General features: G+C 39.0%; 1 protein-coding gene across 1 annotated transcript; it reads left to right on the top strand.

Moving 5' to 3' along the window:
- Window positions 1-226: 226 nt before the first annotated feature.
- On the top strand, window positions 227-13247 carry LOC110102067. The gene is made up of 9 exons (XM_028693441.1): window positions 227-276; window positions 8179-8189; window positions 8240-8291; window positions 8387-8874; window positions 8968-10169; window positions 10212-10379; window positions 10454-11275; window positions 12334-12404; window positions 13124-13247. The coding sequence occupies exons 1-9, from the start codon at window positions 227-229 to the stop codon at window positions 13245-13247; spliced, it is 2988 nt and encodes a 995-aa protein (XP_028549274.1).
- Window positions 13248-14181: the final 934 nt, after the last annotated feature.

Below are 14181 nucleotides of genomic sequence, written 5' to 3'. Positions count from 1 at the left end.
AGGGAAAAACCAAGTTTATCTCAGTATGTTTTATCCTTATCAAGGCTTTGGAAACTCCAGATGTTTACGATAGAATTATTTAATTAGCAGTTGAATAGTGGGTTGAACTAGATGATATTATAAATATTAAAATTATTAATCGGGCGACTGGTATTGCTTCTGCTGGGTCCACAACTTTTTAGCCGCTTCAAGTGTGGAAGCTTTAAAAATGGAGCTGCCGCCATTAATGGCGTCGGAGCTCAAGCTGTGGAAGTCCGGGGATTGGATTTGCACCAGGTTAGTAGTTTCTTATAATAATTTAACTTGAATGATTTTTTATTTTTTATCTAGAAAACGGCTTTAAGAATCAATAAGAAAGTCATTCCAACCAAGTCTAAGTTCGCTAAGTAACTATTTGCTTTATTTGGGACTACTTTCTTACTGTTTATTAAAGCAGCTTTCTAATACAAAAGTAAATTTTTTTGTACTCGAAAGCTTTTTTAAGCAGTAAAAAAGCTGTCCCAAATGAAGCTTTATTCTAACTCTAATTGGTTTCGAACTGAATGAAAATTCAGGATTTTTCAAATGAAAAATATTAGGATAGATTAACGCAATTGATGTTACAATTAGCATAAGAGTTCTTTGATTTGGTTAAAATTAATACTTATATATTATATCATAAATTGCACTATTCTTAAATGTAACTCTAACATCACGTGAGCCCAGCTTGCAGTGAATTATGTCAGTATATTCTCCCGTAATTTTTTTCCATGCCCCAATTAGCAGAGTTGATGGATTAGATTTGGCCCAGTTAAGAAAAATAGAGATAAACATAAAGAACATTGTTAGAAAATATTAGAATTGAACATATTCTTATTATATTTAAATGAGCATTTGGCTATCAAACAGTACACAATGGAGAAAAAAGATTTATGTAGTATTCTCTGCGGGCCAATTATATGCATAAGAAATATTGTCAAGATGTTCATCCTATTATTTATTTTTTTAAGCATGGTCATTCTCTGGGTTGGAAAAGGCTTTGTAATATTAAATGGTTGACTGAACCTACGATTTAGTGGGATATTCAAAGTGATAATTCTTTTTTGGGCAAGATGATTGGTTAGGAGTTGGTTCTATTGACAACTATTTTAATTCTTATTCTATCTCATCTTTAAAAGTCTCTAATTTTATTAATAATGGTAGGTGGTCCACGGACTGCGCTTTACCTGTGCTTTTGGCGCGCTTGACTTAAAATTCTGCGGACACGTGTACATTCCACGCTTCAAATTTTTAGAGGATATTCGAACCTATTTCTAAGTCCGGTGACCGGAAGTAATAATTTGCCAAGAAAGAGAGAGTAAGAAAGATGGACCACCATTAATTATACCAATTATGCTATGACAAATTATTATAGGAACATTTAAATTTTAGCTTATTATATTGAAGCTTTATTTGGAGCTGAAGTTTTCTAAGCCTGTAAGGTGCCTCGACATTTTCTAGGGACCATAGGCCAACAGGAGAACAATTATCCTTCATTCCTTCTTGTGTTCTTTCTACTAGCAGTGTAGAAATGGATGTTGAAAGCAAACATAACAAAAACATCCAAACACTATTGCTGTCTGAAAAGCTGGTTTTTCGTAATGCAGCATTTGAATATTGCTTGAATGTCAAAGATGGTGAACGACTCAATTATTCAAAAGTTAAATCAGGTTTCTTAATATAGGATCCGTTGAGCATTGTATGATAATAATGATGTTTGACTCATATAATACTATTAGATTTGTGACGTGTGTTGACCCCTATACCTTAAACTACACGCAAAAAGAATAAAAGTGGCGGATTGAGCAGCGCATGGGTTGATACAACACATCATTTGAAGGGTCAAATGACTTCCGAATGTCAAATGGATGGTATCTGGGGGGGGGCAATTGCATGAAATATTAGAAAGGAACCTTTTTATTAGCTTTAAATAAGAATTTGACCCTCAATAGAACACGATGGAGAAAAAAGATTCATGTAGCCTTCTCTGTGGGCCAATTATATGCATGAGAAATATAGTCAAGATATTCATCCTACTCTTTATTTTTTTAAGCAAGGTCATTATCCGGGTTGGAAAAGGCTTTGTAATATTAAATGGTTGGCTGAACCTATGATTTAGTGGGGTATTCAAAGTGATAATTCTTTTTTTGGGCAAGATGATTGGTTAGAAGTTAGTTCTATTGACTCCTATTTTAATTCTTCTTCTATCTCATCTTTAAAAGTCTCTAATTTTATTAATAATGGTAGGTGGTCCATGGAGCATCTTCTTCAGTGTCTTCCTCAATGTTTGATTAATATCATTTATGACATTCCTATTAACCCTCATTCGAAGGATCAAATTTTATCAAAGCTTTCTTATAATGCTGTCTTTAGCTCGACCAAAACTTGGCATTATATTAAAAACATCAATGATTTTAATGTTACTTTTGCTAGAATTTGGAAGTCCAATATTCCTCTCAAGTTTTCTTTATTAGCTCGGAGAATCCTCAAGGGATTCATTCCGGTCGACGTTAGACTTCAACAGAAAGGTTTTACTCTTGTTTCTAAATGTCAATGTTGCTATAATCTTGAAACTATTAATCATATTTTTATAGATGGCTCTATGGCTACAAAGGTTTGAAACTAATTCCAGAATGGTTTAAACATTCTTATTGATTTTAAAGCCTCTAGTATTTTGAATTTTATTAATGCTATAAGTCAAATTAATAGATTTGATGATTGGATGATGATCTTTCCTAGATTGAAGTTGATATTGAAGAGGGGGTTGATATTATCAAGATGGATAAGAGATTCATTTGCATTGTTTTTATTTGGTTCATAAAATTGATGTTATCCTTTATAATTTGGTTTATATAGTTTCTACCATTAATATGAGGGCTAAGTGGCCTGCTGTTTGGCTTGCTGGTCTTGGCTTTTTGAGCTGTAATCCTAAATTTATTGATCTGTTAGATGTCCTTAATCTTCTTAAAGGGATGCTTCATCTGGATGCGATTGGTTGGCCTTATTTTTGAGCTTTTTAGGGTGAATTTGCTCTTTGTTTCTGACTACAATATAAATCGCGATAATACATATCTAGTAAAAAAATTTGTCTTAAGTTGTTAAGATGAAGAAAATGAAGTTACAGATCTGTTCAAGGAGAAGAAAGGAATATGAATGTAGTATGTCTTAATATATAGAGATGTTCGCTATATTAATATATTATTTTGTGTATTAGTGACCCGTCCAGCCTGGGCTGACAGATCAAGCAAGGAAAGAGGGCAAATTGTTACGTACGGTCACCGGACCTAGAAAATAGGTCCGGATATCCACTAAAAAGTTGCCACGTGGACCGCATTTTGACTGTGCGCTTTGACTACGCTTTAGGTGCGCTTTGGGTGAGCTTTGACTGCGCTTTCTCTGTGCTTTACCTGCGCTTTTAGGGCGCTTGACTTAAAATTCCACGAACACGTGTATATTCCATGCGTCAAATTTTTAGAGGATATCCGGACCTATTTCTAGGTCCGGTGACTGGACGTAATAATTTGCCAAGAAAGAGAGAGTAAGAAAGATGGACCACCATTAATTATACCAATTATGCTATGAGAAATTATTAGAGGAACATTTAAATTTTAGCTTATTATATTGAAGCTTTATTTGGAGCTGAAGTTTTCTAAGCCTGTAAGGTGCCTCGTCATTTTCTAGGGACCATAGTCATTTTCTTGCCACCATAGGCCAACAGGAGAACAATTATCCTTCTTATGTTCTTTCTACTCGCAGTGTAGAAATGGATGTTGAAAGCAAACATAACAAAAACATCCAAACACTATTGCTGTCTGAAAAGCTGGTTTTTCGTAATGCAGCATTTGAATATTGCTTGAATGTCAAAGATGGTGAACGACTCAATTATTCAAAAGTTAAATCAGGTTTCTTAATATAGGATCCGTTGAGCATTGTATGATAATAATGATGTTTGACTCATATAATACTATTAGATTTGTGACGTGTGTTGACCCCTATACCTTAAACTACACGCAAAAAGAATAAAAGTGGCGGATTGAGCAGCGCATGGGTTGATACAACACATCATTTGAAGGGTCAAATGACTTCCGAATGTCAAATGGATGGTATCTTTGCGATCAGGACACTGAACTCTGTTGGGTCGAGGCCCCTCGCAATTTAATCAAACGAGATCGATCAAAAGGGACGACCGACACCCGAAATTAAAGCCCGAGACTGATCAAATGATCCCATATCGATGAACAGACTTCATCGTTGCGTCCATAATGTTGACAACCTATAAAAACTGTATTTTATTTGTTCAATTTTCATCATCCTAATGAGTGACATGAATTTCGAGACAACGCGCATTTCGAGGAAATCAGGCCTTAAACGCACGAACAACGTCTGATCGACAAACAGATATTGTCATTACGTCCGGAACGTCGTCTACATTCAGAATATATATTTCATTTAATAAATTTGGATCATCTGAGATGTTGGTGAATTTCTAGGCGATGTAAATATGATATTAAGGCCTGCATTACGATGGAAATGAGGCCTCGACGATATTCGAACGACGTCCGATTGATAAACGGACAGCCCCTTTGCATCCGGAACATCGTCAACATTCAGAATATACATTTTATTTAATAAATCTGAATCATCTGAGATGGTGGTGAATTTGTAGGCGATCCAAATATGATGTGAAGGCATGCGTTACGACGGAAACGAGGCTTAGTCGACGTTCGAACGACGTCCAATCGATCAACGGACAACGCCATTGCGTCCGGAACGTCGTCAACATTCAGAAAATATATTTTATTTGATAAATTTGGATCATCTGAAATGGTGGTGAATTTTTAGGTGATGCAAATATGATATAAATGCATGCGTTACGACGGAATCAAGGCCTCGAAGATGCTCGGACGACGTCCGATCAACAAGCGGACAGCTCCATTACATCCGGAATGTCGTCGACATTTAGAATATACATTTTATTTAATAAATCTGGATCATGTGAGATGGTGGTGAATTTGTAGGCGATCCAAATATGATGTGAAGGCATGCGTTACGACGGAAACGAGGCATCGTCGACGCTCGAACGACGTCCAATTGATCAACAGACAACGCCATTACGTCCGGAACGTCATCGACATTCAGAAAATACATTTTATTTGATAAATTTAGATCATCTGAGATAGTGGTGATTTTTTAGGTGATGCAAATATGATATAAATGCCTGCGTTACGACGGAAACAAGGCCTCGAAGATGCTCGGACGACATCCGATCGATAAGCGGACACCTCCATTGCGTCCGGAACGTCGTCAACATTCAGAATATGCATTTTATTTAATCTAGATCATATTAGAATTATGGCCTGCATTACGAGGGAAATGAGGCCTCGACGATATTCGAACGACGTCCGATTGATAAACAGACAGCCCCATTGCATCCGGAACATCGTCGACATTCAGAATATACATTTTATTTAATAAATCTGAATCATCTGAGATGGTGGTGAATTTGTAGGCGATCCAAATATGATGCGAAGGCATGCGTTACGACGGAAATGAGCCCTAGTCGACGGTCGAACGACGTCTAATCGATCAACGGACAACGCCATTGCGTCCGGAACGTCGTCGACATTCAGAAAATATATTTTATTTGATAAATTTGGATCATCTGAAATTGTGGTGAATTTTTAGGTGATGCAAATATGATATAAATGCCTGCGTTACGACGGAAACAAGGCCTCGAAGATGCTCGGACGACGTCCGGTCGACAAGCGAACAGCTCCATTGCGTCCAGAACGTCGTCGACATTCAAAATATACATTTTATTTAATAAATCTGAATCATCTGAGATGATGGTGAATTTGTAGGGGATCTAAATATGATGTGAAGGCATGCGTTACGACGGAAACGAGGCCTCGTCGACGCTCGAACGACGTCCAATTGATCAACAGAGAACGCCATTGCGTCCGGAACGTCGTCGACATTCAGAAAATATATTTTATTTGATAAATTTGGATCATCTGAGATAGTGGTGAATTTTTAGGTGATGCAAATATGATATGAATGCCTGCATTACGACGGAAACAAGGCCTCGAAGATGCTCGGATGACGTCCGATCGACAAGCGGACAGCTCCATTGCTTCCGGAACGTCGTCGACATTCAGAATATGCATTTTATTTAATCTGGATCATATTAGATGTGTTGAATTTGTAGGCGATTCAAATATGATGTGAAGACATGCGTTACGACGAAATGAGGCATCGTCGACGCTCGAACGACGTCCAATTGATCAACGGACAGAGCCATTACGTCCGGAATGTCGTCGACATTCAGAATATATATTTTATTTAATAAAATTGAATCGTTTGAGGTGGTGTCGCAAATTTCAAAGGCAATCCAAATATGATGTGAAAGCAAGCATTACAAGAGAAATTAGCCTCGTTGGAGACGACACAATGTCGGATAAATAAACGGATAGCGCCATTATGTCTGGAACGTAGCCAACATTAAGAATATATATTTTATTTAATCAATTTGGATCAATTGAAGTGGTGGAATAAATCCCGAGGCGATTCGAATATAATGCGAAGACATGCATTACAAAGGTAATTAGGCCTCATCGTTGCCAAAACGACGTCCGATTGCGAAACGGACTATGTCGTTGAGACCGGAGCATCGTTAATACCCTAAATACACTATTAAATTATTCAATTATGATTGTTCGACGAGATTGACACGTAAAATGAGGAAAACTTCACGTAAATCGAAGAATCATACAAACGAGACGACTTTTTTTTTTGGGACATTTAGGCCAATTAAGTCAAACTCACACAGACAACGCAAATACAAAGACTCAAACCCAAGACCTCTTAGTTGGAAGCATAAGCTCTCAACCAACAAGCCAATGTGAGCTGTGTTCAAAACGGCCTTGGAATGATTGATACATTTGTGTCATCTCGAATTAATGTAACCCAAGACCTCTTAGTTGGAAGCATAAGCTCTCAACCAATAAGTCAAGGTGAGCTGTGTTCGAGACGGCCTTGGAATGATTGATACATTTGTGTCATCTCGAATTAATGTAATAGTGACATATCATTAATGTTTTTAATTCAATTAGCAAAAATGGAAAAGTAAAATGCAAAGTTGAAATCAAATTAAATGCAAAATATTTCTTTTTGTCAGAGCCGCTCAGACCCCTTTTGATTGCTACGTCTTCTTTATGTTAAAGCAAGAAGATCACCTCTTCTCTTGGGGAGATAGGCCAAAAACAGCACCTCTTGCTCTGCTGAGAATCCAACCTCCACTCCGTCCAAATCCCTCCTTCCTCCTCTCAGGCTTACGGCTTCACAGAAAAGGGAGACTTTTCTCCACTCTCATTTGATTCCAAGAGAAAGGCAGCAGAATTTGATTTTAAAGCCTTATCTTTCTTAATCTTTTCAAGATAAATCCTCCATCCAGCACCCACTTGGTCAGATTCCTTCCATTTAGCAAGCAACTCTCTTACTAGCCTTACCTGTTTCTCACGCCTGCTCTAAGACAAACCTGCCTTCTCCCACTCAAACGAAAACTCCTTCATGAGCCAAACCTCCTCCTCCAAGCAAAGAAGAAGCCAAAGTTCTATTTCTCCCCTACGTCACCTGCCTCACGCTAAACGTCCCAAGCAAACCCGTCCCAACGCCTCCTACCTTTTACTATGACGATTGTTTTCCAAACACACAAGCCAGAACTTCCGTCACCTTCCTGTTCGCATCTACTTCTCAGGCCGATTAACCTCATGCAGCATCCGGTTCCACCTACAGATCCCACTCACTGTACCGAAAAAAGCTTCTAGCCTCCTCCAAACCGTGAAAGCCCAAGCCACTCACACTCCCAAACCGAACACCTGGCTGGCCTCCACTAAGCTCGGACTCCAAAACACGAAGTGATGCGGAGCATAATTAGCCAAGGAAGCCTGAGGCACAACTTATTGGTGCTTACTCTGGTCTTGCTGTTAACTGGACCAACGCCACTATTTATTTTGCTCTTTTTTTAAGCACAGCACATGGTTTGCTTTTTGCTTGATTAGCCGTTTTAGTCCTTCGTGTTGAAGGAATTAGATAGCCAAGTTCCAGTAGGGATTACTTAGTTTTTCTGCTTATGAACTAAAATTATGCTTCCAAGTGCAGAGTTAGAACAGGTACTGTTCTATTGCCTTAAATTCTGTTTGCTTGAGTTTTTCTAGTGCAGGATCCTACATCAGTATTGGTATCAGAGCTAGATGGCTGAAAGCAGCAGGCGGGTGGCTCCCAGGGTCGACAACAACCTTGAAGCTCTTTCGAGTGAGCACAATCAACTGGCCTAACAAACCGACGAACTGGCGGCGGATGTCCACAGGATCTTCGGGGAAGTGTGGCAGGAACTGAGGGAGATTAATCTCAAGCTAGAGAGGTTCCAGAACACCAGGACAGTAATTCCACCGGAACTGGCATTGAGACAAAGGAATGGAAATGGGCGGAGACAGCAAAGAGGATCACAAATCATTGAGGCGTCGGAGTCCGAAGGAGAGCTAGACCGTTTCGAAGAGCCTGACGATTCTGATTCTGAAGTCGACGCTACCATTCATCGTCGTAGGCGGCCGAGGGAAACAAATCGGACTCACAGTGAATTTAAAGTCAAGCTAGACATACCGTATTTTGATGGCAAATTGCATATTGATGACTTCTTAGATTGGGAGAGGTTCGTTGAAACATTCTTCGAATATATGGACATTGCTTCTGAAAAGCAGGTTAAATATGTCGCTTGTAGATTGAAGGGGGTAGCTAGTGCCTGGTGGCAACAGGACCTGCAGACACGGCTGCGAGAAGGACGGGGGCAAGTGCGCAGTTAGCATCGGATGAAGCAACTTTTGCGGGGGCATTATCTGCCAACGGGTTATGAACAAATGTTGTATGTTCAATACCAACATTGTGTTCAAGGTAGTAGGTCCGTTAATGATTATACCGAAGAGTTTTATCGCTTAAGTGCTCGCAACAATCTAAATGAATCGACAAATCAACTGGTGGCTAGATACATTGGAGGATTGCGGGAAGCTATACAAGACAAATTGCAATTAAATGAGATATGGTTGCTTTCTCAAGCCGTCAACTATGCGTTGAAGGTTGAATTACAAATGCTCAGACACACTCGAGGTGGCCAATATAGAAGAAATTCAGAAGCTGTAGTGGATCATAGCAGGATGTCTAAAACAGTGGCATCACAAAAGAGCAATCAACCATCTCCGAGTCCCACTACTGGCAACCCTGTTGGCGGAACTAATAGAAATGCAGAGCAAAGTGGAATGCAAAAGAGTAAGGCAATTAGCAAAGAGAATCCATATGCCAGGAATAATAATATTAAGTGCTTCCGGTGTTTTCAACAAGGACACAAGTCCAACGAGTGTCCGTCAAAGCCGCAATTACAATTGGTAGAAGCGGAGGCTGAGGTAGAACCATATGAAAATGAAGCGGATGGTGATAATTCGCAGGAAGATGTGTTGGGGGATGATGGCGAACCTCTCGTCTGCGTGTTGGAAAAACTGCTTTTGGCGCCGAGGCAATCCAACCCATCCCAGCGTAATGTTCTATTCAGGACTAAGTGCACGGTTAGCGGGAAGACATGCGATTTGTTGATAGACAGTGGATGCACGGAGAATGTGGTGTCTCGTGCAATGGTTCAAGCCTTGGGGCTCAAAACAACAAAAAATTCTAACCCATACAAAATCAGTTGGGTTAAAAAGGGAATGGAGATTGTTGTGACTGATTTATACTGTGTATCATTTTCTATTGGGAAGCACTATGCAAGCGAGGCCTTATGCAATGTGCTAGAAATGGACGTGTGTCATATTATTCTGGGTAGGCCATGGCAGTATGACGTGGGAGCCATTTACGATGGTCGAGCCAACACTTATGCATTTGATTGGAAGGGAAGGCGTTTGCGGTTGCTGCCATCTAATTCTGGACAGGAGCACAACCTTCCAAAGAATAAAATCGCTTTGCATTCTATTTCGATTTCTGTGATGCTAAATGCGTGGAAGGAAACCTCCAGCATATTGGCTCTAATAGTTAAGGAAGTAGCTGAAAGTGCACCTGCTGTCAACCATCCAGAAGAGTTGCAAAAGCTGCTGGAGCATTATGCAGATGTTTGTTCAGAGAACCAACCAGTGGAATTGCCTCCCATGTAGACCATTCAGCATCAGATAGATTTCTTACCGGGTGTTTCGTTGCCAGATTTACCGCACTATAAGCTTAGTCCAAATGAAAACAAAATTCTGCAGCAGATAGTAGACGAACTTTTGGACAAACAGCTAGTTCAACATAGTCTGAGCCCTTGCGCTGTACCGATCTTGTTGGTACCCAAGAAAGATGGAAATTGGAGGATGTGCATGGATAGTCGAGCAATTAATAAGATCATGGTTAAGTTCAGATTTCCTATGCCGAGAATGGAAGAAATGATAGGAGGCTAGCTGGCTCAAAAATTTTCTCTAAATTAGATCTTCGCAGTGGTTATCATCAAATCCGAATAAGACCGGGTGACAAGTGGAAAACAGCTTTTAAAACACGTGAGGGCCTATACGAGTGGAAAGTGATGTCGTTCGGGTTATGTAATGCTCCGGCCACTTTCATGCGACTAATGAATGAGGTTCTTAAGCCTTTCTTAAATCGTTGTCGTGTCGCATATTTTGATGATATACTAGTTTTTAGTACCAATTTTGGAGACCATTTTAAGCATTTGACAGAAATTCTAGAAGCATTGAGGAAAAATAAGTTGTATTTAAATATTGCAAAATGTGAATTTGCTACTCAGTTGGTCTCATTCCTGGGCTTCCGAATTTCTGGTGATGGCATAAGCGTCGAACCATCCAAGATCAAAGTTGTTAAAGAATGGCCCATCCCGCAGACATTCACTGATATCTGTAGTTTTCATGGGATGGCAAATTTTTATCGAAAATTCATTAAAGGTTTTAGTATATTGATGGCACCGATAACGGATATCCTAAAATTAAAAAAATTCTCATGGGGTGAGGATCATCAAAATAGTTTTGAGAGCATCAATGAGGCATTAACTTCGGCACCTGTGCTTGCATTGCCGAACTTTGATAAGCCATTCTTGGTGGAGTCAGATGCTTCTACTGTTGGGATTGGGGCCGTGTTGTCTCAAGAAGATAGACCCATTGAATTTTTCAGTGAAAAATTAAGTGTTCCGAGGCAACGGTGGACCGTTTATGAACAAGAGTTGTATGATGTGGTCAAAGCACTTAGACAGTGGGAATCTTACTTGCTCCAATAGGATTTTGTACTTTGCAACGATCTCAAGGCATTGCAGTACATCAATACCCAAAAGAACATTAGCATAATGCATGCCCGGTGGATATTATTCCTACATAAATTTACTTTTGTGTTAAAACATAAAAGTGGAAAACAGAATCGAGTCGCGGATGCTTTGAGCAGGCGGTCAGCTTTAATCACAAAACTCCAAACTGAATTTATTGGGTTGGGCGATTTGGGAGAACTTTACCCAGATGATGCAGATTTTGGTTCTATTTGGCATAAATGCATCCAACGTGAACATATAGAAGACTATTTTATAAGGCACAGTTTTCTTTTCAAAGGAAATTTACTATGCATTCCCAAATCTTCGTGGTGGCAATAAATCATAAAAGAGATTCATGGTGGTGGTTTAGCTGCTCATGCCGGTAGAGATAATACATTGGCTCAATTACAAACCATATTCTTTTGGCCGCATATGCGGAGGGATGTTATCCGATTTGTTGAGTGGTGTTCAATAATGAAAAAAAAATTGACAATAATGCCAAAATCAAAAGATGTGCAATAATACCAAATTAAAAATATATATACATAAAGTGTATCGAAAATCAAAAGATGCGCAAAGAGCACCAATCAAATTGACAAGACGTATAAAATGAGCCCACCAAACGCAAGCTTCTTCTCTTTCAAAATTTTTAAATCTTAAAAGAATTCATGTGTCGCTTGATATTTTTCAAAGGCTTGATTTCAAAATTCATAATTATAACTAATTACTTTGATATATTATTGTATAAAATATTTTTTTGAAACCAAGTCTTGAACGGATTTCTTTTTCTTATGCCCGAACAATTTTACCTCCTTTTGAACTAATCGTCCCCGACGCAATTATTGTATTATATCATCTTGAACGATTCTATGATCATCCTAGACGATCGGGCTGATTCTTTATAAATTGAGCCTTTCAAATATTTTTTTATCACTCGAACCTTCTCAAATCCCCTTGTGCTCTTACTCTTGTGCTCTATTTTTTGATAATAGCCGAAGGAAAGTGATCTCACCATCCTTCTAGGAGTTCCTAAAGGGCAACTCTGGACCCTCGATTCATCGAGGTAGACAATCAAGCCGCCTACCAAAAATCAAGATCGTTGGAATCACTATTTCCAGATCTGTCAACCCGAATATTCTCTTATATCTAGTATTAATCTCTTTGCTCAAACCTTCTTGTGTTTTATCCTTACTCTCTCTGTCCCCTTCAACTTCGAGCTTTTTTTTTTTTAATTTTTTTCCAGCCTCCACATTAATTCTTCTTTCACTACTCTCGGGTCCTATATGAATTGATTCCCTGTTGAGACCACATATCAGGACTATGCAGAACTTTTACAACTTTCCACCATAGGAGATAAACTCCATATCCTCTGTTCTGATCCTGATTACAATTGGGCTCAGTCCAACCATTTTCTTAGAAATACTAATGCTCACTTTTACATTGGAGAGTCTAGCACCTTACTCAAAGATGCTAGGACAATCCAGCATGTCCTTCGCACCTCAATTCTTCCTAAAGAAGGTGATTGCATTCATATCACTCATCTTCTTTCGATCACTACTTTTTATATTTTGGCTCATCGAGAGTTCAATTCCATAAATTTGATCTTTCCCTACATTGAGCATCTGACCACTATTCGAGATCCAGGACATAGGAGGAAGCCAAATCTTACTCTAGGATATATCATTGCATATGTCTTAGAATCAAATACAACCTTCAATATCCTATCCAACCAAATTTTCAGCCTGCCTTCTACTCAAAAAACTCCTTCAATGTTCTTCACAGTACTCGTCTCCACCCGAGGCACAAGGAAGCTGAGGAAGATGCATCTCCTACATCTACTCCTGCACCTGTTCCTGCACATACTCTGTTCTGCCAGCACGCTCAGCTGGATCAGTTGGTGGAGTGATTCGACCAGTGGGAGCTTCGCTTCAAGGCATACGTTGCTACGTAGGAGCAACAATATACTAAGGACATTATTCGCTTGCAATATCAGCACGACCAAGATATGGCCTGGTTTGAAGAGCAGTTTGCCACTCTTTTGAGTTCTTTCAGCCACATCCACCTCCACCACCACCTCCTTCAGATGATCAGGGGCCATCATTCTTTTAGTTTTTTATGTTATTTTGTTCTTGTATTTTGATTTTGTTTGGTAGTCTTTTCTTTATTTCTTTTCTAGTTTCCCTCTTCCTTTTTTGTGATGTCAAAAGGGGGAGTAGTTAGTTGTACTATTTATTTTATAGTTTGATTCTGTTATTGGATAGTTGATCTGTTTCCATTAAACTGCCTTGAATTGCTTAGATTATTTTTTGATTTGTCATCATAAAAAAGAGAGAGATTGTTACAAATCTGATTTTATGGATTAGAATTTTGATGATAACAAACATTCATATTTTTTCAATGACTGCCTTAACCACTAACATTTCAGGTCCATAAGATCAAGTGCAACTCAAGCTAGCTCAAGCTTGGGTAGATTAGGTCTGAGTCAGTTTATAAATTTTTCCCTTTCTTGAGTTTATTGTAAACGATGTGGTTCATGATGCTGAGTAACCTTGCACACACACACATGAGGGAAAATTTTTTGACTATTGGTTAGAGTTCTCTATTTTGATCACATCATCTGGGACGATCCAAACATCGTCCTGACCGATCTGTTAAAAACAAAAACCCTAATTAGGGCATCCTAGCTAAGGTAGCCATCATTAAGATCATCGTCCTAGATGATATTTGTATAGGCCGGGACGATAGGCTCAAATCAGAAAGAATCAGCAGCCAGATCTTTTTAGGTATTATTTATTTTTGAACATCTTCCATGACATTGTCCTAGACGATGCAACACAATT

The sequence above is a fragment of the Dendrobium catenatum genome, unplaced genomic scaffold (genome assembly GCF_001605985.2).
Source record: "Dendrobium catenatum unplaced genomic scaffold, ASM160598v2 fragScaff_scaffold_283, whole genome shotgun sequence".
Taxonomy (NCBI): Eukaryota; Viridiplantae; Streptophyta; class Magnoliopsida; order Asparagales; family Orchidaceae; genus Dendrobium; species Dendrobium catenatum.
This window is presented reverse-complemented; position numbering and strand designations above follow the sequence as displayed.

Bases quoted from the DNA above. Each gene is read 5' to 3' on its own strand.
- LOC110102067 (XM_028693441.1), top strand. From the start codon at position 227: ATGGCGTCGGAGCTCAAGCTGTGGAAGTCCGGGGATTGGATTTGCACC. The intron at 10,380-10,453 runs GTACCCAAGAAA...GGTTAAGTTCAG, and splicing joins GCGCTGTACCGATCTTGTTG to ATTTCCTATGCCGAGAATGG. The intron at 11,276-12,333 runs GTCAAAGCACTT...TTTTGATAATAG, and splicing joins AACAAGAGTTGTATGATGTG to CCGAAGGAAAGTGATCTCAC.